Source organism: Thermobia domestica, chromosome 14 (assembly GCF_964235325.1).
Source record: "Thermobia domestica chromosome 14, izTheDome1.hap1.1, whole genome shotgun sequence".
Taxonomy (NCBI): Eukaryota; Metazoa; Arthropoda; class Insecta; order Zygentoma; family Lepismatidae; genus Thermobia; species Thermobia domestica.
In genome coordinates this window covers 27,462,457-27,487,060 of record NC_137467.1, presented here as the reverse complement: position 1 = coordinate 27,487,060, position 24,604 = coordinate 27,462,457, and the positions used below count along the sequence as shown (strand labels likewise).

Below are 24,604 nucleotides of genomic sequence, written 5' to 3'. Positions count from 1 at the left end.
AAACCACAAAATTTAGTTAACATTCTCAAGAGCGATTTGGGTGCGAATTGGGCCAAATTTTCATGCATGCGATAGAAGCGTGCTTCGCTTGTGATTTGGTACCGTCTAAAGCAGACCATAGACATTTTTGGTGGTAAATTTTGACGTTTCATAGAACAAAATTTTGCAATCTACACTTATATTTGTACAGATAAAAAAAAAAGAAAAAAAATCGTGACCCAAAAGCTAAATTTCGTGACTTTTTCATGACTTTCGTTACCGATAGACAGCCTGGTGTAGAGCTAAACATTCCCTGCAAGTATATGTACCACTACTTATACTAGCCGCTCTTTTTTTTTCCCACAGGTACTTTATTGCAGTGTATTTCAAACTTTCTTTTTTTAAATATTTGCAAAAAATAAATAAAAGCAGTTACACCTATTTAAATACAAATATTAAGTTTAAACAAATGAAAAACATAAAAAAAACGACTAAAATATCTAACTTAATGTCGAGAACTTGTATTTAACGCAGTAAAAAGGGATACTGTATTGTGTGTTGTCATATTACTGAAGTTATTACAGGAATAGTGGTTAGGTAGTACGTAATATATATTGCCGAACTAAATTATTTACAATAAAAAAATAACAAAATTAATATAAACAAATTAATACGTTAGCCACAATTACTTACTCGTAGAAACTGTCTGAGGTTCAGCAACCTGTAACTTTCAATCTTCCTCGTCGTAGCATCAATTTTCACGCAAGCAATCCGCACTGTTCCTTTCCACAATAACGTTGAATCAGTTCCTTTCTTCACTGCAAATACTAATTGTTTTCCATCGAGGTCAACACAGGTTCTGGATCTATTCGAAACGAAAAAGATCATTCACTTCTATTCTACTTTGCTTTTACGTTAATCATATACATACAGGGTGTCTCAAAAGTCCCTTGACATAGGGTAATTCTGCTATTATCAATGTTACAACAGAATGTAAGAGGGTAAACAGGCTCCAAATATAATGTCTTCAATCTAAAGTGAAGGATTTTTTTTTTTTTTTTTAATTGGTCGTGCCGTTTGGGCTGTACACTCTTTATGTTCCAAATGTTAAATGAAAATGCAAGGTTGTATTCACATGAACCCACAACATAGGTGAATCAAGTTACTGTCATTTACGCTAATATGTCGATGGCCCGCCCCCATTTCAAACTTGTCCCCATTTACTTTATGTTGTAGGTAAAGGTAAATGGCAACGCTGCATTTTTATTTAACAAAGGCGCATAATTTACAGCCCAAGCTGCTGGTCTGATTTAAAAATATTCTGACACTTTAGATTGGAAACATTATATTTGGAGACAGTTTCCCATCTTACATTTTGTTGCAACTTTGATAATAACAGTTACCCAATATCAGTGGACTTTTGACATCCTGTAGGTCTTACCATCAATAATCACGAAATAATTAGCCAAGAAGAACATGAATTAAAATTTTCTTTTACAACTTTAAACAATGTATCAAATAATTTTTTAAAAAATCCGGATTGAAAATCAAAGAAAAGACAAGATTCTGACAAACACTATTAGGACATCCTAACTACACGAACTAACATAAAATAAAGAGATATTTTCGGTTGACGTGGAAAGTTGAAATTTGGCATGATTGTAATTTTTCGGGTCTAACCCACAGGAAAAATTGTCAAAAGTAAATATTTTTAATTTTAGGGAATCTAAAAGGGGATGAAGAAATTTCCCATGTTACTTTTTTTTTTTTTTTATCTATAATCTCATGTTTTAGGTACTTGGAATTGGAATAGAACCTTTAAATTCGATATACTTGTACATTTTTGTTAGCATTACCTAAGTAAATCACTAAAACTAAAAATTTACAACTTTAAAGTGCTTTTATGGAGAACTGAAAAATCTTGCGACACCTTTTACACCTCAAAATTACTGAGTACTTCCTATAGGGCTATAGAATGATTAAATTTGACATGATTGTAGCTTTTCAAGACTAGCCGGCAGAAAAATTGACAAAAGTGAATATTTTTAATTTTTAGGATGTCTAAAGGGGCGATGAAGAAATTCCCAATGTTATTTAAATGGGTGGTTTCTTCGGATACAAAATCTTACTTTTTAAGTAGTTGAAATACGAGAAGAATCTTGAAACTTGGCAGAATTGTGGATTTAAGAAGTGCGAGGGAGTAGGCCGAGTAAACGCGAGGGCCAGGGAGCGAAGCCCTTAGCTGGGCCAAATTCAGGAAATATTAAGAGCAAATGCACGAAATTCACTCTCGATACAAAGGTTCATACATAAGAGACGCGAGGCCGTAGGCCGAGCAAAACCGGAGTCTGGGGGCGGAGCTCTCAACTAGCCAGAGGCTAGTTATGAATATATACAGAGATAAACACTGGATAGAAATCAATAATTGGCCGAGATGTAAAATAATTCTTTTTTATAGTTTATTATTAAACACTATTATAACAAGTTATTTTTCTCAGATTAAGAAAATAGAAACTCATCACTGTTGATGTGATAAAGACTTAGGGACTGAAAATGTGATTGTCAATAATTTTGTTTAAAACTTCATCAACACTAGAATACGGTCTATCTATATATTAAAATGCTAGGTTTATATGTTTGTGGTCAAGAAAAGTTTACATGTTTGTCTCCAATCTTTTCGACAATGAGATCTCGAAGCCATTAGTGCTAGAAACGTGCCGTTTTCGCTAGTCGATTTCAAATCCTCTATAGAATGTCCAGTTCTAACTGAATATTTAAAAAACATGGCCATTATTCCTTCATTACATTTTCAGGGGTACACTAGAAGTGTTGAAATTAAAAAAAAAAAAAAAAAGTAAAGCAGCATATCCTCCGAGTTATATATTCAAACACCACACAATTGTACACAGGGGTTGTATATTTCTCAGGCGCTTGTTTCGTGGCCAAATGATAATGAAATACGAAGGAATACCATTTCTCCAGTCTAAGGTGAATCTTTATTGTTTGGAGTGTTTTGCCCAATGAACACCATAATCAATGACATTATAATTAATTGTGTATGTAATGTATTTACTTATTACATGCTGCATGCAAGAAGAAAGAAAACGCCGATCATACATGAATTAGAAACTCCATCCGGAAGTAGGCTTAAATCTTGCAAACGATGCGAGATAATGAAAAAATCTCCCCTTTATGGTATTCCTTGCCGATTTTTATCAAGACGTCTTTAACTTACGTTTGTAAAGGGACATGTACAGATGATGTGACAAATGACAACGAAATTCATGCTCATATGTGAATGATGCGCTGTGTATAGAGCGCAGGTTCAGTCAGTCACTTCAAAAAATCTTTGAATACGGTATTACAACAAACATCTGAAGGAAAGTAACTTCCTCTATAAGAACGCACTTACACCATAAATTTAACAATAAAAGAAACTACAGAACAAGAGCTAGAAAAAAATTCAGCTTAAGGGATTAGTTTTAAAAAACAAAACAAAAAAAAAAAAAACATCAGACAATACTAAAAATGTAGGTGACATAGACTTAGCCTACACCTTAAGATAACGCCTACGTAAGAGGTGAAAAAGAGAAAAGAACTGAAATATGCTCCTGCCCTTCACTAATTCAGTGATTATCAAAATTTTATTTTTCACATACTCTCATAAACTTAACTTTCAAGCGCCGAAGGCTCGTCGATGAAGTGTAAAATGAAAAGAAGAACTAATACGAGGGGAGTCCGAAAATAAGTTTCCCCTCTACAAGACAGTGATTGCACGCGCAACACATCCAGACACAAGTGGGTATCGTTCGCCCACGATCCTCAAGATGGCGCCGTCACAATGCGGAGATGAGTCTCTCAGTCCGAGCTTGGTAGGCGCGTTTAGACGTTGTGGTCAAAGGAAGTGCGAGCAGTTGTTCGCTATGAATGAGCACGTGACGTATCGGAAGCAGAAATCCATAACAACCTCGTGGAGGTCTATGGCCCTAATGTGATGTCGAAACAAATGGTGCGAAGATGGTGAGGGGCGGCAGCAAGTGCTGGACACACCGAGATCTGGAAGGATGTGCACAGCCAATGCAGACGAAAATGTCAGGATGGTGGAAGACATGATTAAAGCGAACCGGCTTATCACCAGAAGCTGTTCGACGTTTCTTCCGTGTGCAGAGCGCTTAATTTTTTTTGGGGGGGAGGGTTTTTGAATTTTATAGACCGGTATGACAAATGTCTCAATGTACATGGTACTTATGTGGAAAAAATAAAGGTATGTCTGATCTTCAATGTCTCATGTTATTTTTGCTCTAGCATCACCTCTGTCCACAGTCGCCTGAGGAAACTCAGTTTCGGACTTCCCCTCGTCATATTAGAGGGAGAAGTTTGATTTTTCTCAAAGTCCAAAGTAATATTCCATTAGCTATCTCTACTCTTTATCCATTTTCAAATAAGGACCTTCAGCCAGAGACGTAGCAGGGCGACGATAGTTAACTATTAGGAATTAGCGTTACTCACAAAATTAAAACTTATTGTATTCAAAATAGATTTATAAAATTACAAACAAATTTAGTTACTTATTAAAAGTATAACCACCATACTCACAGTGCATTTAGCTGTGCTAAATAATTCTGAAAATCATCATACGTAAGAACGGCTATTTCCTTGATTACATGCGCTTGTCTAAAAATTTCATCATGAAGACTCTCCACTGTGTCCGGAATAAGATTCTCTGAGCTGCTAGACTGTCCCATACCTAAACAATAATAAACCAAAAAATACTTACTATGTACTTATCAAAAAATAATTAAGAATATTATTACAAAATTACATATGAACTGTTGCAACTACATTTTACCAGTCGGGAGAAAAGAAACAAATATCTATATATGCATAAGATACACAGTGGCTCAGTGGTAAGGCGTTCACTTTTGGGGCTATCGGTTCATGGTTCGATTTAGGCCAAATGAGTTGTAGTGGACAGCATGGTGTTCGTGAGTTTTCTCGAAGTTCTCTCGTTTTCTCCGACATTCTCATTCCTCCAATTCGTTCATAATCATCGATCTTCTTTGGCTTAAAGGACACAAACGCGGGACGTTAAATTAAAAATGTTATTTCTTTTTTCTTTCTAAGCAAACGTTTACGTAGCTACACCTTTTGTAAGCAAATGTAGAAGCAGCTAAACGTTTTGTGAGCAAACGTAGACGTATCCAAACGTTTTGTGATCAAACGTAGACGTATCCAAACGTAGAAGTACGCAAACGTTTTGTGACTAAACGTAGTAGTCAAACGTTTGTAACCAAACGTAGAAATACCCAAACGTCTTGTAAGCAAACGTAGAAGTATCCAAACGTTTTGTAACAAAATGTAGAAATACCCAAACGTCTTGTAAGCAAACGTAGAAGTATCCAAACGTTTTGTAAGCAAACGTAGAAGTATCCAAACGTTTAATTAGCTAAACTTTTCTGAGCATACCATTAATTAGCTCGTTTTGTAACCAAACGTAGAAATACCCAAACGTCTTGTAAGCAAACGTAGAAGTATCCAAACGTTTTGTAAGCAAACGTAGAAGTATCCAAACGTTTAATTGGCTAAACTTTTCTGAGCATACCATTAATTAGCTCGTTTTGTAACCAAACGTAGAAATACCCAAACGTCTTGTAAGCAAACGTAGAAGTATCCAAACGTTTTGTAAGCAAACGTAGAAGTATCCAAACGTTTTGTAAGCAAACGTTTAATTAGCTAAACTTTTCTGAGCATACCATTAATTAGCTAAGTGCTTTCTGATCAAATATTTAATTAACGCTTTGTTAGTAAAATATTGTGCGTAAATCCTTACTAAAAATGCTGAACTATTTACTACTAAACGTTCGAATCTTTAAAGATGCATTCGGTTTACTAGACATTCATGAATGTCCACTGAAATAGTTTCGAGTCTCGAGCCCTACTAACTACAGTATAACTCTCATTTAACAAATTATTGGGAATTATGTTTTTGTTCATAATCTTCTTCTTAAATTGGAGTTTTCACTAAACAGAGTCATATAGAAAAAGTTTCAGTAAAATGTATAAGAAATTTTAATAGTTTAACATATATTGTGTTTTAAAAACAGATCTGAATGTAATCGATTTGCACTTTTAGAAGTTGTTCACTCAAAGAGATTACTAAATTAATATATTTATATAAACATAGAAAACATCTTGCTTCAAACAATTTGTTAAGTAACAAACCTCTTAATGTAACCTACTGGTTTTAAAAGTGTGTACACTATCCGTGTTTTTACCTTCTCAAGCCTGAAAGTATCGTACTGAAATTCAGACAAAACTAACCAGACAGACAAAAATAAAACTTACAAACGGCTTCTGCAACCTTAAACCCATCTAGAATAATAATACAATGTCTTTATTACACTCAGGATTCAAGAGCCAACCGTCTTGACAGATTTCTTTAAATTTCTCTCAAAACATACCAGGCAAATACCTCAAGTCAGAAGCCAGAGTGAAAGAAAGAGGCTCTACTAACCCTCCAGACAAATGGTGTGATACGCATACATATCATTACCAACCCCTAGAACCTGTATGCTTGCTTCAAAGTGATTTTTTCTCTTATGTCCTTATGTATAATGTTATAACAAAATGCATTTTCCGCTCTTTACGATTGACGATATTGGAAGATGACGTCCCTTCAAGTATGGGCTTGAAGCCAGTGTTTTGGGGTGGTGTAAACGTGGAAGGAAAAGGAAGTTCACTTACTTCACTTATTTTAAAGACGCACAGTTCATGCGCATATATTAAGAAATGGACATTATAGCATTTCCACTTCCTCTATCCCCATTTCCCCCCTTACATCTAGAAAATTTTATATAATTTAGTGAGTGCTCTTTTAGTGGGTTTGTTGCACTTTTGTTAGCGAATGGTAATTGGGTGGTGTAATTTGAGTGTAATTCGTGGTATATTAGAAGTATAAATGTTGTTAAGTAACAGTATTGGGTTCGATTCTCCGATATTATCTCATTTTTTTTCCCTCGTAACTATTCTAGATATTGTCACGAAAATTGGAGTACGCATTAGTATAAGCCATAATATTTTTCAACGTGGATTTTATTCGAGTACCTATGGCTGGGAGTACTCCCGGAAAGGCCAAATTGAAGAAAAAGAAAAAAAAAAAACTTGAGAGAGAAATTTCCCTTCTTTCGTACATCATGCACACGTGCATATGATGTCATTTGAAGCTTGTTTCATTCTGAAGAGGAAGATGTAGCAACCACGACACTGATGAACAGTGCTAAAACAGTACTTTTACTTAAAATCGCATTATCTCCCAAAACCTCACCAAGTTTTTTACGCAGTTTTTAACCATCTCTGAGGTCTGAATATTCTGGACGTGTTATGAGAACGTATTGTCCTGAATACAGTGGGACAATACATTCTCACAACACGACCGGTCAGTGGCACGCACTAGATATGGATTTGTATTGGGACTGTCTGATATGCATACCAGCCAGGACCATTTCATCTTGGCGATTAGTACGCGACGACGTTTGCAATCTGCGCAAAATACAAGGAAGAATCAAAAAGTACGGTGAATATTGAATTTGTTCATCAATATGAAGGAGTACAAATATCAGCACGTTATGCGTATGTGATCACACTAAAATTCTACGTAGTGGACACTGGGGTCCGAACTTTTATCCCATCGGGAGTTCAAATCGCTAATGCCGTTTGTAAAAAACTATTGATGCAAACTCCAGTCAGGTAATGACAGAATCTTGACCTGCTTCAAGGTTTCAAAATATTATCCACGCAGATGTTTCTTCACGAGACGAGAAATAATGTAGTAGTCAGAATGGGCTACAACAGGGATATATAGAGGGTAATCTAAGGTGGTCTTCGACTTCTTGGCTCATCCGTCACATCAATGCTCCTGTTGAAAAACACCCCTCGTACACCTGTCTATATGTCATCACATTTTCTCCATAAAGTTCTTTCCCTTAATAGATAATAATCGAATAACTATGCACCTCCAGTTTTGTGTGATATGCTAATTGCTGTGCAACGTTCGTTTCGACTAGCTTAGTCAGTGGAAGAAGCAATACGTCAAGCTCTTGGTCGTTGTCAGAGTGATGTATTTTGATCAGGGTGCAAAATTTCCGGTGGCGACTAGAAATTTAGAGCTGGCGACCAGTGTTCAATAGGAATGGTTTCTAACTCACAGGAGTGCACACTTTTTGTTTCGCACGAAAATAATTATAACTGATTGAGAGAAAACACGGGATATGATGTCTTCACAAAGGACATGGAAAGTGAAGTTTTTAGTGTTGTAATTCACCCATTCTTACTGGATGATATGCTGACAATTTCCATCAATGGCCGTTCACTTAAGGACTTTGATCCGAAAACTACAATCGACAACTGGTACTTAAGTGCAGAGAGAGAGCGTTACACAAAGGTGAAGTCTTAAGATAAGATATTTATTTTTTAACATGTATATGAATCGCCCAATTCAAAATTGATTATGGGCTTCTTCGTGGCTAAATGGTTAGCGTACGCGCCTTAGGCGTGGGAGACCCGGGTTCGATTCCCGGCGGGAGCTCATGTGGTTCGGATTATACGTTAATCAGTAGGTCCACGTCTCATATAGCCTCCCTGTGAACGGGACATCAAACTCAAAATCAACTCAACTCAAAATTGATTATCCTGAATCTAATTGTCTGATTTTCAAATTCTATACCCTGATGTAATATCTTTCTTTGTCAAACCAAAGGCCGTGAGGGGAGGGAGGGCTGCGACCTCTAATAATTTGTACATGAGAGATACCAGCGACCATCATTTTTGGATCGGCGAGTGCATCTGACTTTGAAATTTTGCGCCCTGATTTTGATACATACATACAAAGCAGTGAATTCTAAAGCTAAATTTACCCTACTTTTTTTGATTCTACTTTATATATTTCAGAGTGGAGTTTATTTATATTGGCTTGGTTCCAATACGCTTACTAGAAAGAGAGCGCGCGCATTCGTTCAACCAAATAGCTTTACAATTATGAAAATTATACTTCTAAAGAACAAAACATGTAGAGCAAGTCTTCAGAGTTGATTGTTAAGAATAATCATCAACATCTGCAGCAACAATGTACTACAATGAAACAATATACCATATATCATTAGAGCATGATTACATGCAAGACAATATTACGAAGCTCAGAATAGGGTTGGCAAGATGGCGTAGAATGTTCTACACAATAGAGCGTCATGCTCTTCAATTATTTCAATTTAATTTTTAACAACAATTTCAATTTTGGACATAATTTAGTGTATTACAATTTTTATAGTGTTTTACTTAATTTTTTGTATGTTCTACGCTTCTGCCTTCCTCTTTAATTCACAAACTATTGTGGAAACAGAACTATTTGAAACAGGCCAATTCGTCCATTTTGGAACGGGCCATCTTCTACAATTATAATAACAACAAAAAGATTTAAAACAATTCTAGTGAAGCAGTCAACTTGGCCTTAGTGCTGTGACCTTTTAATTACAAAATCTCCCGCGAGGAAGATGAATAAAATAGAATAGCTCAGAATATGAGGTGTGTTCGGAGACTAAGTACCGGTAAAAAAAAAAAAAAAGTTTGTTATACTATTTATATAAGATACAGCGAAACAATTCCTGAATGCTTATGGTAGTCAATCAGTAGGCCTATTCAGCAATTGTTTCGCTGTCTCTTATATATATAATCTGTCATTACCTGTGTATTTATAGTCTGATAAAACCAAGTTGATAGTTGACAAAACTGTTACACGTTAATAGTTTTTAAAGTAAACTTATTGTTTTGCTCAGCAAGTAGTTTAATTTGGATTTAAATCTACTAAATCAAAGCTTGTACAATGCAAAATAGTACAGATGGCTACAAAACACACATTACATTAGCAATGGGATTCCTGTTTAATTTGCATCCACGTACATAGTGACTATAAATGTTATAACTGTGCTCATTTTTGTTGAAAACAGAACACGTTTACACCTGTTATTTATTTTTTAGTAGTATATTTTACCTGGAAATTGTCCACTATGATATGAGTCTAAAGTAAACTTACATCCCTTGGCATAACTGTGGGACGTAAAACTCAAAGATATCATTTCATTTTTAAACTTACATCCCATGAATCTCCCCGCCCTCCTTCAACACGAATATTGCGGAGTTATTTTTCTTATTATTAACAATATTTTAATCAAAATTAACCCCTCAGACCTCTCGACTGCTCCAGGGTTTGCCCAAGTGGGCCCAGCCCGAAGTTTTTTCGGGTTGGACCCACCTGAAAAAACCCATCTTAAAACCCACCTGGGTTTTTGAGCTTTTTGTTAGTGTTTTATTGGTACAACTAAGGTGATCACATTGAAAGTTATTTTTATCAGATTTTAAACTTTCTTTAAGCGAATTATATGCTTTCATGTTAAGATGTTAAGATAGACAACAATATTCAACATAAGGCCTTTATAAAGCTCACTGAATAAATAAATAAATAAATAAATAAATAAACCTCACCTTAGCTTGAGATAATTATAGAGCAAATTAATGTGTGAATTATGCGTATAGCCTATTTGAAGTAAAATCAGCAATTTTATATTTTACTAAATACTTTCCGTGAACAGTGTGCTTCCTGACCCGGCGCCGCCGAGGGATGTTATCCCTCATACGTTGACAGTTTTAAAGTCATAGGTGCCGGTACTAACAGTAAATATGTAAATACATTAGTAAAACTATTAGTATTATTTCTTACCTTTGACGCTAACAAAAGTATTCAATAAAATTTGGTTTTCCAACAACAGTTTAATTCAGTCATTTGTTGCTACCCTTCAAATAAGCATTCTGTAGAATCAACACCAGCAATAGTGTAAAAATTCTTGTCAAAATTAAGAAGCTTAATGCTCGGAGCTCCGAAGACTACGTAACACTTACTATTTCAAGTGCTGCATTCAAACTTCAGTATTAATGGAAGTTTCGATGTACAGTAAAGCAAGCTGCATTTTCAGGGAAAACCTGTCGTGAAACGAGTGTTCGGGAAATTCCCGCAATTGAACCCACAAAGCGTCGAAAGTGAATACTTCAACAATAAATCTATTTATTTTACGCTGAAGGATATTTCATTTCATTTTAGACATTTTGAAACATTTACTTTATAAAATATGAATTATAGGCCTTTCTTTGTTAATTGTTTTAAATTAATTTTCGGAAAAGAACGGTCTTGCAACAAGTGCTCGGGTAATTCCTGTAATTGAATGCACAAAGCATCGAAAGTGAACTTCAACAATAAGACCATTTATTTTACGTTGAAAAATATTTAAGACATTTTGATGAATTATGTCTTTGTTTTAAATTAATATAGCTATTTGGTATTCATATTTGGCGAACGTCACTGAGGCTCCTAGGATGACTCGATCTACATTTGTTAGTTTGTCTGCCTTTACCACACAGTGTTCAAATTTCGGTCTTTTAAATTTTCAGGATACAAACCATATACTAAATTTTCTGTTTAGATTTTGGCAGCATACCAACGTAAAATTACAAAATGGTGCGCTTTTTTTTAAAAAAAAAAAAAAAAAATAGCTGATATCCACTGGCGAAAATCCCGGGGGGATGATGGGGACATATCCCCTACAATCTTGGAACTGTCCCCCTCAGTAATCCGATTGGAAATGTGTGTTTTAGGTAGAAATGTGATGATTTGTGTCCAACTGTCACAAAGGAAAGTGAGATGAAATTGATACCTCCCAGAATAAGCCTCAAATTTGACCGCATCCCAATGTTGAAGACAACTCTGCTCCCCTACCCATGTTGTCCCGGAGTCCCACACAGGAGACATAAAATATGACGACATTATTATTGCTTTACAACTTTAAAATCAGACTGGCAACATTAAAAACTGTTTACAGGGAATCATCATATTTGGACGCCGGGACCGACATGGGTAATCCTCCTCAGCATTGTTTTTCGCCTTCATAAATATTTTGTACATCGCATATATATACCGTCTTACCCGTCCCCCCCATGTTGAAGACAAATTTGCGCTGCTGATGATATCCACGCTACAAGCGCAATTTTAGATCTTTCAAGTTGAAATTTTTAAAAGTAGAAGCACGAGAGACTAAATTAGCTGTATATATTTTGGCGGCATAAAATTTCAAAATGGCGTCCATTTTTCAAAATAGTGGGTATCCATGCTACAAGGTGCAATTTTCGGACTTTTTAAGTTGATATTTTGAGGGTAGAAGCACAAGACATTCTAAATTTGCTGTATAGGTTTTTTCGGCGATCCAATATAAAATTTCAAAAAGGCGGCATTACTTTTCAAAACAGCAGTGGATAGAAAGTTGTTGCAAATTGTGACAACGACACTCATGAAATGTAGATCATATTTTAACATTTTTACCCCGAAGAGATTGAAATATTTCGAAAAAACCCAATAAAACCCGAAAAAACCCAATAAAACCCGAAAAACCCACATGGGCCCGGGTGGGTTGGGTTTTTTCAAAAATACCCGGGTTTTTTCAAACCCTGGGCTGCTCCCACCGGCGTGCCACTGAGCCACTATGACTCCGAGTTTTTGTTTGAATTTGAAAACATATTTTTAAACAGTGTTATAATAATTTGCCTTCACTATCTAGCCTACGTTAAAACAGAGTCACTCTAATAATAATAATAATAATAATAATAATAATAATAATAATAATAATGTTGAAATGTTTATTGGGAACAAACAGCATTACAGCCACAAGTGCCAAAAAAAGAGAAAAAAATTATAAAGGCACAAGGCGCATGCACATAGCTAAAACAACATACAACTGATCATACAAAAATAGGTGAAATGAATAAAATATTGGATAAAAAAATAACAAAAACATACGATGCCTATTACAAAGTGGAAAATACAAAGAAAGTAGTAAAAAAAATATATAAGCATAATTATCATTCTTTTAGAATAAGTATACCGTATAAAATACAAAAAAAAAAAAAAAAATTATTCAGCGTATAGTTGAAACAGATTACAAATTATTTAAAAAAAAAAAAACTGTTTCAGAAAGACACTATGTAGTTGCTTTAGAGATTGAAAATAAATATTTCTAAGTTAAACACATCAAGTAAAATACATTCATTCATAAGACTAATAATAATAACAAAAATAAAATGAGAATAAAAAAGTAAAAGAATTACATATGACATATTAATAGAAACTCATGACAAAGATAAAAAAGTGTAGTATCCGATGAAAAAATGAACAAGGATAGAAGAGAGGAAAAGATTATAGGAAAATAAAAGATGAGAGAGAAAAAAGCAAGCTATAAACCTTTTAAAAATCTTTCAAATGGCACCTTACAAGTTAATTAGGAAAACATTATAGGGCCTAGGTCTTTTAGAATTTTAATTAATTGTGAACGGATTTTAGCAAAGTTACTTTGGAAGATATCTAGAACATAGTAGTACTTGTTGGCTGTATCTATAGTTTTATAGATTAAACATTTCAAGGTAGAAACATTCGAAACCAAGGACGTAGCCAGAGTACTGAGTTTGCGGAGGCCATATTTGCAAATGAAATTATATATATATATATATATATTATTTCATTTGCAAATATGTATAATATATATAATGTGTGTGTATTATATTGTGTACTCACGATAATTCGCTGAATCGGGTGGCGCGGCAACCGCGGATAATCTACACGAAAACATCGTATGGAGAACTCACCAATAAATTGTTTTAAATTAAACTTTAACTATTCTTTCGAGGGTTAGAAGAGAAAAGTGAACCTCTCCTACGAAATGCGATAATGAAACAATAATTTAAAAATGTATGTATTAATAGTGTTGTTTACTTATGCAAGGACATCCAACTAGAACATTAAGAAACGCAATACTTCATATAAATACTTTTTGATACATTTATACAGGGTGTTCAAAACAGCACCGACAACGTTTGGGAGGTGATTCCTGATACCAAGATAAGACAAAAAGTATAGACCAACCTGAGTGCACAAATGCTTTCTTTCGGAGTTATAGGCTGTCAAAAATAAATTTTGAAGGTCCATAGCTCAAAAACTATGCGGTGTTACACTACAAACTAAAACTAAATCTAGACCGGTTTACAAACAGGGTCACCAGGGAAGCAACTTGCGGATGCGTTTGCAGAAGCAGAAACGTAAGGGAGGATGAAGTGTTTCATCAATTTCTCTTATGGAGGTCAGTTATCGTCTGCGTAGGGATAAAAATTGGTGGTAGGCCTACCAAAACTAAAACCACCACATTTTAGGATCAAATTGTTTTGATATTATTGAACCTGACCCAAAAAATGAACAGATAATCTACATACGCCTTACTCTATACCGGGCTTACAATACTAAATCGACAATACATATCAATATACACATATAGGTCTAGTTCTAATTAAAAATGTGCAGATTGCTTATGTTAAAGAGCTATTTCATATTTACTAATTTAAAAGCAGTAACACAATCTATATATTTTACAGAACATAGTATTAGGCCTGCAACTGCACTGTTCAAACGGTTTGTTCTACCACTAAGTAAACAATTTACACCGGTAAAATAAAATACAAGCATACCCTCACGTTACTTCTTCCACATCGAGATCGGTACTTGATAGATAAACTCTACTTTGTACGCGTAGTAAACAGTTTAAAACTTTAAATTGTTTCTCCTCTATAGCTAAAATTAATGTATTTTATGTATATGAATTTTTTCTTTTAGGAGAAGTAGAAAACGAATATTATTTGATATAAGGCCGAACAGCTGTAAATACGAAGCTGCCACAGCTAGTGTTGCCAGATCTACTGATTTTGCTGGAGGTCTGCTCAGTGTTGTCAACAACATCTGAAGAAAGCAGGCTAGATGGCCTTCAGATTTTTTTTTTTTTTTTTAACGCAAAAATGGCTATATTTTGTACTGCTAACCTATAACCCACATTGTAGATTTTAAACCCCCTTTTTGTGTGTAGGATTGTGAGTGAGTTATAGTGAAATTTGAAATGTTGAATTTCATTCGCTGAAGACTAACAAGCAATATACAGACTTAAATTACAATAAAATTCATCAACAAATCATTTAATTTGTGAAAATCAACAGCCATATTATAAGTTGAATTGAAATAAACCATAATCGATGACGTCGCAACTAGCCGAGCAGCTAGAACTCAATGCACCATCATTGGATCGTGAATTGTTTGTGTTTATGTAGATTGCCATTGTCCCAATTTTCAGTAGTACTTCTTTCGCCTGAGAGTTTCCAAGCTAATTACATATCTATTTGTTTCCTTTGTTTGAAGAACCGAACAGTTTATTAAATTTGTATTAGAAAACTTCCATTCTTGCAATGAAATACTAAATATAAAGGGCCATATTCAGAGTAATTTTGAAGCGTGATTAGTATCATACTAAAGAGTTCGACTAACATAAGGTTCCTGTAGTAGTCAGGCCTTTAGTATGACGCTAATCATTTCTCAAAACGACTCTGCATACGGCGGAAAATAATTAAAAAGTATTAAACAGGACCGTTACGGGAGCGACATTAAAATTCTTTCCGAGTCGATAACTATTGTTAAGTTGTTGTAAATCTGCGGGTGGGGAGTGAGAAGAAGGATGAAAAATAAGTGGTTGTAGCGTAATAAAACACACTCTGTGTAGAGAACTCAGCCAATAAGATGATATATAATGACAAATAGGCTAATTTTGAAAATTACATTTTATTTTCAAAGAAAAAGTACTTTTGGAATTAATTTAACTGCTAATTAAAAAGCGAAAAATGGCGAAAGAGTTCCATAAAATAAGCTATATTTAAGGCTATAAGCATTTCATAGATTTGTATGGCTAAATGCCTCTCCAAATAGGCTAAAATTAGCCAAAAAATAGGCTAAATTTAGCCAAAAAATAGGCTAAGTTGGCATCACTGCTCTTGCTTTTTCTACGTTCTACTGATCTACTGTGAAAGAAAATGAAAGGCGAGCAATCTTCTGCTTTCTCCTTACCTCGAGAAGTTAAAGAAATATATTATTATTAATATTGAATTTTCATTTTCCTTCCTTACATAAGAAGAGGAAATTTTTCTGTATGCATACACAAAGCTCTGTAGAACATACAGTTACATAGAGCTTTGTTGTATATAATATGAACACAAGGATACAACTGTACATCATCTTCTATGTTCATGATCGTTGGCGATCTTTATAACTTACTGTAAGATTTACGAGTATGTGTTGTTTAGATCGGGACTTGGATTGGAAGCAGGGGGGATGTCGTTACCCACTTCCGAAAAATATCTATGCTGTTCCCCACTTCCTAAAAAATTACAATAGGCAAAGATAGGCACGGGGGATGGTGTGACGTGATGCGTCACCCTGACTTTTCAGAACCACTTTTACCCCTGGTTGGAAGAGTAGCTTAGATCACCTCTCAACGATCGTCAGCGAAAAACCATCTTATGTTAGGATTATGTGTGACTTTATCATATAGCTATACTATCGCTAGGAGTATGATAAAATATTTTCCCACGTCACTTTGCTCTTTCACTACGTCTTACTTCACACACGTGTGTATTGAACATTATTAATGGGTCATTCTATTTGAAATGGGACTTTTGATGTAACTGATATGCTGAGGGGCAGGTAGAAATCAAAACACGTTGAAATTGTGTAAGTACATACATAGGCAAAGATAGGCACGGGGGATGGTGTGACGTGATGCGTCACCCTGACTTTTCAGAACCACTTTTACCCCTGGTTGGAAGAGTAGCTTAGATCACCTCTCAACGATCGTCAGCGAAAAACCATCTTATGTTAGGATTATGTGTGACTTTATCATATAGCTATACTATCGCTAGGAGTATGATAAAATATTTTCCCACGTCACTTTGCTCTTTCACTACGTATGATAAAATATTAGTGAGCTTAATAATGAACTCACTAATATTTTTATAATTTTATTTAAAAATATTGATGTCAAAATAAGTGATATATGTCACCTCCGTGCGCTGTAACCACTTACAGTTTTACTTCAATGATTCGAAATTATTAAAGTACTATCTTTTATTCGCCAAGTATTAGACGACTAATTTAACCTATTAATATCAATGAATAGATGGAAATAAATTTATAAGCTAAAGCTTTTTTTATGCTATTAAAAGTAGCATTCTTTTCTGCATCCAGGTTTTTTTTTTTTTTTTTTTTTGTCAGCTCCGAGCTAATGCATTTTAAAAAACATATATGTCCGCCATATTTCTCAACTTCATTTTTGTCGTAGTCTCAGGACTTGTTAGTTTATGGAACTTTCCAAGGAAGGCGCCAGTTAAGCGAGGTAAGTTTGTTGGTGGTGATTGTTCCTTTTTATTAGTCTGAAATCGCACTTGTTATAATTTGGTTCAACACAAGCTGTCAACTCCGTTCGAAATTATAAGAAGGTATGTATAGATGATAATTTAATTTAGTTGAATCATAATGTTACTCTTTAAGAATTAATGCTGAAAATAAGAATAAACAGAATCTAACCTTAGGAGTATATCTTAATCGTGCCATAATAGCGGAATTTGTCACCTCCGTGCGTATAAAGTAATGTCACCTCCGTTCATTACTGCGTGCACGGAGGGGATGTGATCTGTAATATCTTCAAAATAGATAAAATTAATCGAAAAGTGGAGCAGCAATATATTAGATAAGAGTGCATGAGATACCGTTATCACGACTCGCCGTCTTTTGCATGAGATACCGTTATCACGACTCGCCTATCTGCTTTCGCTTTGCAAGCATTTTATAGATACGACATTTATTTTCACGTTAAATAATGGCTACAAAACGAAAGTACATAGGTGAGTCGTGATAACGGTATTTCATGCAAAATAATATTGTCTAGTACAATGAGCTTCCACTTTTTGATTAATTTTATCCATTTTGAAGATATTACACAAAATCTGTAAAATTAGCAGAAGTTTAATTTCGTCACAATGAAGCCTCTTAAGTAGCTATATTTTTAATGCGCAATCGTATTTCTTCTTTTTATAATAAACAATTACGAGGGGGGAAGAAATATAAACGGGATTTTTGTTCCTGAACATCAACAGTTGGTAGGACTGGCCGCTCGCTTCTGTTATGTTTAGGCGGGACCGCTGGCATAGTGGAGAGAGCGTGCTGTTAGATATTTCCTGCCATTTCGTCAGTACCGCTCATGATGTCGGAGCAACAAGTGCACCCCTCCACTGCGCAACGCATAATTATAAAATGTCTTGCTCGTGAAGGAGTTACAGCGGCAGAAATTTGCCAGAGATTGACTGCACAGTTCGGGGATCAAACATTGTCAAGGACGCGTGTGTATGCCTGGCATAAAAAGTTCAAGGAAGGACGAGAACGTGTGGAAAATCGCCACGATCGCCATCCTCGGACCAGCATTACGGATGAAAACATCCAACAATTTTTATCGATCGGCGAGGCCTGTTGCTGATTGACTTTTTACATGACCGACGCACAATATATTCTGAATACTACTGCGAGCTGTTGAACAAGGCAAGAGTTACATATCCCTGCAAAAGACGAGACCAATCGTTCCGAAAGATCCTGCTTCTGCACGACAATGCGCGACCCATACTGCAGCTCGAAATTACAGGAAATGCACTAGACTACATTTGAACATCCTCCTTACAGCCCGGACTTATCGCCCTGCGATTTCCATATGTTCGGACCGCTTAAAGAAGCTCTAGAAGGGCAACGATTTGAAGATGACGAGTGTGTGGAAGAGTTCGTGCGCAACTGGCTGGTGACACAACGCTGTTCTTTTTATAATGAAGGAATCAAAAAGCTGCTCAAGGAGGAAACTCCGTGGAAAAATAAATTGTAAGTGCCTTGTGGTATTCAAAAAATGAATTTAAATAAGAAATAAAATCCCGCTTAATTTGATCCAGCCTCGTATTAAGGATAGCATATGTTAAAGAAAATACTGTACTTCATTTGAATGCTAATGTCAACAATTGAGTTCTGGACATTCGCAATCCTTTAAGCACATGTGTAACACTAATGTTATATTATGTAATACTATTTTTTTCGAAATTCGTTACAAATTTTTACTTTTCAATTGGAAAGAGATGGTATTGTCACATTCGTTCTGATGTCACATCCATGCTGGTATAAAGTCTGCTCCATTCAATTAGCTGTCACCTCCGTTCAGAGCATTTTTTTAAAGGAGGTGGGCTGATAAGGGCCATTTTTCGCCCATCAGGCCCGAGATGTGAAATGCATGGTTTCCAATAGTATACCTCATAAAAATAAGAAAACAAATATATTTTGATGGAAAGCGCTATAACTGAGAGGTAAAAAAAATAATAATAAACACAGACGTAAGTCGTGTGTTAATGAGGAACGTAAACACTAATGTCATGAGTTGGCATCCGAGAAAGCAACAGTAAATAAACACTAACGGCAAGAATAAGAAGAATGAAGTCTACTACGACTATGAGATCAATATATTACATCGGAAATAATCAAGCATAGATAATAATCAGATAGCTGGAGACACTTGTAGCTAGTTTGCAGATTAGGCATCGTGCTTGCTGTCGTCATCCGAATCTCCACTGGACCATCCTGCAGCGGCATCTTGTAGTGTATGAGTATATTCTAGACTCGGTTTCTTAACTGCGGTGGAATTGTGGCGCCAGTAATCCAGAAACCATAGTACGGAAGCAACATGCCCACAACATCCGACGACCCGTGCGCCTACTTTACATTGACAGTACCACTGAACTCGGAGAACAGAAGCATCGTCATGATGTATGTACAGAGAGTACATACCTTTGTCACTTAAGTGCTCGTGAGTGTAAGGATCGGAGACATCAGGTAACGATTGTTGGTCGTTGTTTTTCATCTTTCCCTCAGTATTGCAATATAACGTATTAATGACTTCCCATCGGTACTTCATTGACGAGTGGTATGTATGATTCTTCGATATATATATCTATTGCAGAATTTCATGCCATTCTGCGATTGGTTTTCCTGCTCGCACTTTTACTCATACCACTTTCAGAAATGACACGCCTTCTCAATACTCCATAACGTGCTATCTCTATTTTTGCTGCCCTACACCCATATCCGCGCAAACAATACATTTTCTTTATATATCTTATTGACATGCTGAGCATGTATTTTCAGTCACAATCGGTAACTTACATCAGAGCTGGAGTATCCAGTTGAACTCGTACATTACAGCGTATAAACGGTATTCATCGCTCTATACTCTCGCGCAATACATTTTGTTCTCTAATAGGTAGAAGGACACACTGAACCAAAATCAGTTAGTACTCATATCAAAGGTTACACAGTGTTATATTATGACGAGTCAGATTTATTTTGGTTCATCGACTCCTTCTTCCTATAAGCCTCCATCAAAGACAGCAAACATTACCAAAATGTCGCAAAACGCTAAAACGGACTCTTTTTGGGCACTCATTTCTATGACTTACTATTTTCTTTATCACGTATCTATTATTTTTACATATGCAACATATCTTCTAGTATACAAATACATTGCAAACTTGTCGGAATCGGACACTTCATTTTTCCGTTGTCGGATGGGCGAAAAATGGCCCTTATCCGCCCACCTCCTTTACCAATATTTCTCAAAATATTGGATCTCGTGTTGAACCACTGTATTGATGTTAATGTAAATCATTATAGCGAATAGAAAAATAAAGAAAATAATGATTTTTAACACTGTGAAAATTTCTTTTTTCAAACCCTCAAAAACCCCTTTTCAAATAGAATGACCCTAATATAAAGAGGGCATGAGGGTCTTTCTATACCTCCAAAAGATTATCTAATCATCGGTAAAGATTTTCTTTATGAAACTTATTGTGAAGTGGGCCTAATTAAAATTCAAATTTATGTTTTGTTTTATTTTGAAATTAAAATAATAATTAATTCTGGACCGCTTGTTTGGACCACTGTCCCCTTAATAATGGTATTTTTTTACTCCCCCTGGATTTGCACTCAAACGTCGCCAGTTTATCTGTCTAATGCTTTCTCCTGTCTTTTATCTTCGAGTCTTCTGCTTTTCCAACTGATCGGCCTGACGACAACACTGACAGGGACACGAAAACAAAAATATCGAGGACAGTTAAAATTTCACTCTTGCTACTACAGAGAGAGTTGAGTTGGTTTTGAGGTTAACGTCCCTTTCAGCAGCGAGGCTGAGTCGAACCCCCAACCCCAATGGGCTTCACTTCACGATCGTTAGCCTAACCCCTCAGACCTCTCGGCTGCTCCCACCGGCGTGCCACTGAGCCACTATGGCTCCGAGTTTTTGTTTGAATTTGAAAACATATTTTTAAACAGTGTTATAATAATTTGCCTTCACTATCTAGCCTACGTTAAAACAGAGTCACTCTAATAATAATAATAATAATAATAATAATAATAATAATAATAATAATAATAATAATAATAATAATAATAATAATAATAATAATAATAATAATAATAATAATGTTGAAATGTTTATTGGGAACAAACAGCATTACAGCCACAAGTGCCAAAAAAAGAGAAAAAAATTATAAAGGCACAAGGCGCATGCACATAGCTAAAACAACATACAACTGATCATACAAAAATAGGTGAAATGAATAAAATATTGGATAAAAAAATAACAAAAACATACGATGCCTATTACAAAGTGGAAAATACAAAGAAAGTAGTAAAAAAAATATATAAGCATAATTATCATTCTTTTAGAATAAGTATACCGTATAAAATACAAAAAAAAAATTATTCAGCGTATAGTTGAAACAGATTACAAATTATTTTTAAAAAAAAACTGTTTCAGAAAGACACTATGTAGTTGCTTTAGAGATTGAAAATAAATATTTCTGAGTTAAACACATCAAGTAAAATACATTCATTCATAAGACTAATAATAATAACAAAAATAAAATGAGAATAAAAAAGTAAAAGAATTACATATGACATATTAATAGAAACTCATGACAAAGATAAAAAAGTGTAGTATCCGATGAAAAAATGAACAAGGATAGAAGAGAGGAAAAGATTATAGGAAAATAAAAGATGAGAGAGAAAAAAGCAAGCTAAAAACCTTTTAAAAATCTTTCAAATGGCACCTTACAAGTTAATTAGGAAAACATTATAGGGCCTAGGTCTTTTAGAATTTTAATTAATTGTGAACGGATTTTAGCAAAGTTACTTTGGAAGATATCTAGAACATAGTAGTACTTGTTGGCTGTATCTATAGTTTTATAGATTAAACATTTCAAGGTAGAAACATTCGAAACCAAGGACGTAGCCAGAGTTCTGAGTTTGCGAAGGCCATATTTGCAAATGAAATTATATATATATATATATATATATATATATATATATATATATATATATATTATTTCATTTGCAAATATGTATAATATATATAATGTGTGTGTATTATATTGTGTACTCACGATAATTCGCTGAATCGGGTGGCGCGGCAACCGCGGATAATCTACACGAAAACATCGTATGGAGAACTCACCAATAAATTGTTTTAAATTAAACTTTAACTATTCTTTCGAGGGTTAGAAGAGAAAAGTGAACCTCTCCTACGAAATGCGATAATGAAACAATAATTTTAAAAAGTATGTATTAATAGTGTTGTTTACTTATGCAAGGACATCCAACTAGAACATTAAGAAACGCAATACTTCATATAAATACTTTTTGATACATTTATACAGGGTGTTTCAAAACAGAACCGACAACGTTTGGGAGGTGATTCCTGATACCAAGATAAGACAAAAAGTATAGACCAACCTGAGTGCACAAATGCTTTCTTTCGGAGTTATAGGCTGCCAAAAACATGAAAGAAATGAACTTTGAAGGTCCATAGCTCCAATACTATGGGAGGTAACGTAGCCGGGTCAAGACTTCACTTAGGAAGTACTATATGCCCAAGTTTCAGAATCCTGTGGTACTTCGACAACAATTTTTGTAGATGTAGTTCGTGAGTACTTCAGATTATATGCACGTAGCCAAACTCTCTCTATAAAAATTGTTGTGGAAGTATGGCAGGATTCTGAAACTTGGATATTTGGTTAGGGCACATACTAGTTCCTAAGTGAAGTCTTGAAGTTTCAGAATCCACAAACAGAACTACCACAAACAAAAAAGTTATCTTTTTTAACACAAGCATTACAATTAAATTCACTTAATTGGATATGTTCCTTCTTACTTATTTGTTCAAAACAAACTGAGTTACATTTTCTTTGACATGCATTACATTTAACAGTCTTTTGCTTTCCATATATACATTGATTACATTGTGGACAATCATATGCTAAAGGTGTCATTTAATATAAACATAGTAACACTAGTTAAAGAAAGAAAAGACAATGAACACACACAAAAAATACTCTAAATGCTCAAAAAGAAACCTGATCACAAATTAAAGAAAATAAATCAGCTTCTGGACCTGCCAGAGGGTCTAAAATTACTGAAGACCTCACGACCCAACCTATTATGTTGTGAAGCTTAGGAACAGAGAAGATGGAAAGGTCCCTGCTTAGCCACCATTGAGCCCTACTGCGAGATACTAACGCACCTCGACTTACTGCTCACGGTACTTCCGTGCAGGAAGGGACATTACTCATTGATGGTAATTGGCCAGAAAAATGAAAAATACCATAAAAGAAATGAGCAACCACGGGGCTAAAGGCCGAGAAGCGATGATAATAATAATAATAATAATAATAATAATAATAATAATAATAATAATAATAATAATAATAATAATAATAATAATAATAATAATAATAATAATAATATTCATGACTGAATTGAGTGACTTTGGTAAGACTACTCTATGTTCTAATTTTACGATTACACAGACAGGCTTAATGTTAGTATACTGGTTATTGAACCTCCGCATCAGGGCCGGCCTTAAGTCGATTGCTCCCAATCGGGTTCCGCGCCTAAGGGGCCCCCGTGCTAGTGCCATCCAATCTACTCTTCAGTGTCGTTTTAACAGCATATTAGTCTCCACAGCAAACAAATGTGTTTTGGTCTCTATGACTAAAGTTTGTTAATAATACATGTAATTAATATATGCCATTCTGCTCGCGGAGCCACTGGTCAAATAGCTATGGTACCGTTAAGGTGGCTCTGCTACTGTCGGTTGTCAAGTACAACACAACATATTGTAATACAGGTACATCCATAGACTTCACAAGAGATGGGTATGGCCTCTCCCTAACAAGTAAATGAATAGTTTGTATTAAGTTTTCGGATATAAGCAAATATTTTCTGAATTTAATGCAACAGTAGTTTCTTTTCTTTTTACGTTCACAACTTCTGTTTTAAAAATATATACATTATGTCCAGGTAGTATTCTGCATACCCGCAATACCACTAACACTCACCCAAATTTCCTTAAACACATCTTTGAGCTTTTTAAGAAAAAAGTTTGTGTAAAAATGCATATCATTATTCTGGATGCACACCCTCTTTTATTTTGAACACCGCACTAAGTTAAAGTTTCTGGCGTTCTTACTGATAATGTCATGTGATACTACCGTAAATACTGAGATGGTATCAAATAAATCACACTCAGTGCGA

The 24,604-nt window shown here is 35.0% G+C and overlaps 1 protein-coding gene across 1 annotated transcript in view; it reads right to left on the bottom strand.

Annotated features, from left to right (window-relative positions):
- The window catches only part of LOC145669585 (RING finger protein 141-like), a 39,493-nt gene extending 24,665 nt beyond the window's left edge, over nt 1-14,828 (bottom strand). Inside the window, exons 1-3 of the mRNA XM_081737800.1 lie at nt 14,587-14,828; nt 4,576-4,726; nt 673-844 (exon numbers count right to left, since the gene is read on the bottom strand). Of these exons, the coding sequence (XP_081593926.1) occupies nt 673-844; nt 4,576-4,724 (321 nt within the window). The 5' untranslated portion in view covers nt 4,725-4,726; nt 14,587-14,828. The remainder of the gene's footprint in view (nt 1-672; nt 845-4,575; nt 4,727-14,586) is intronic.
- Nucleotides 14,829-24,604: the final 9,776 nt, after the last annotated feature.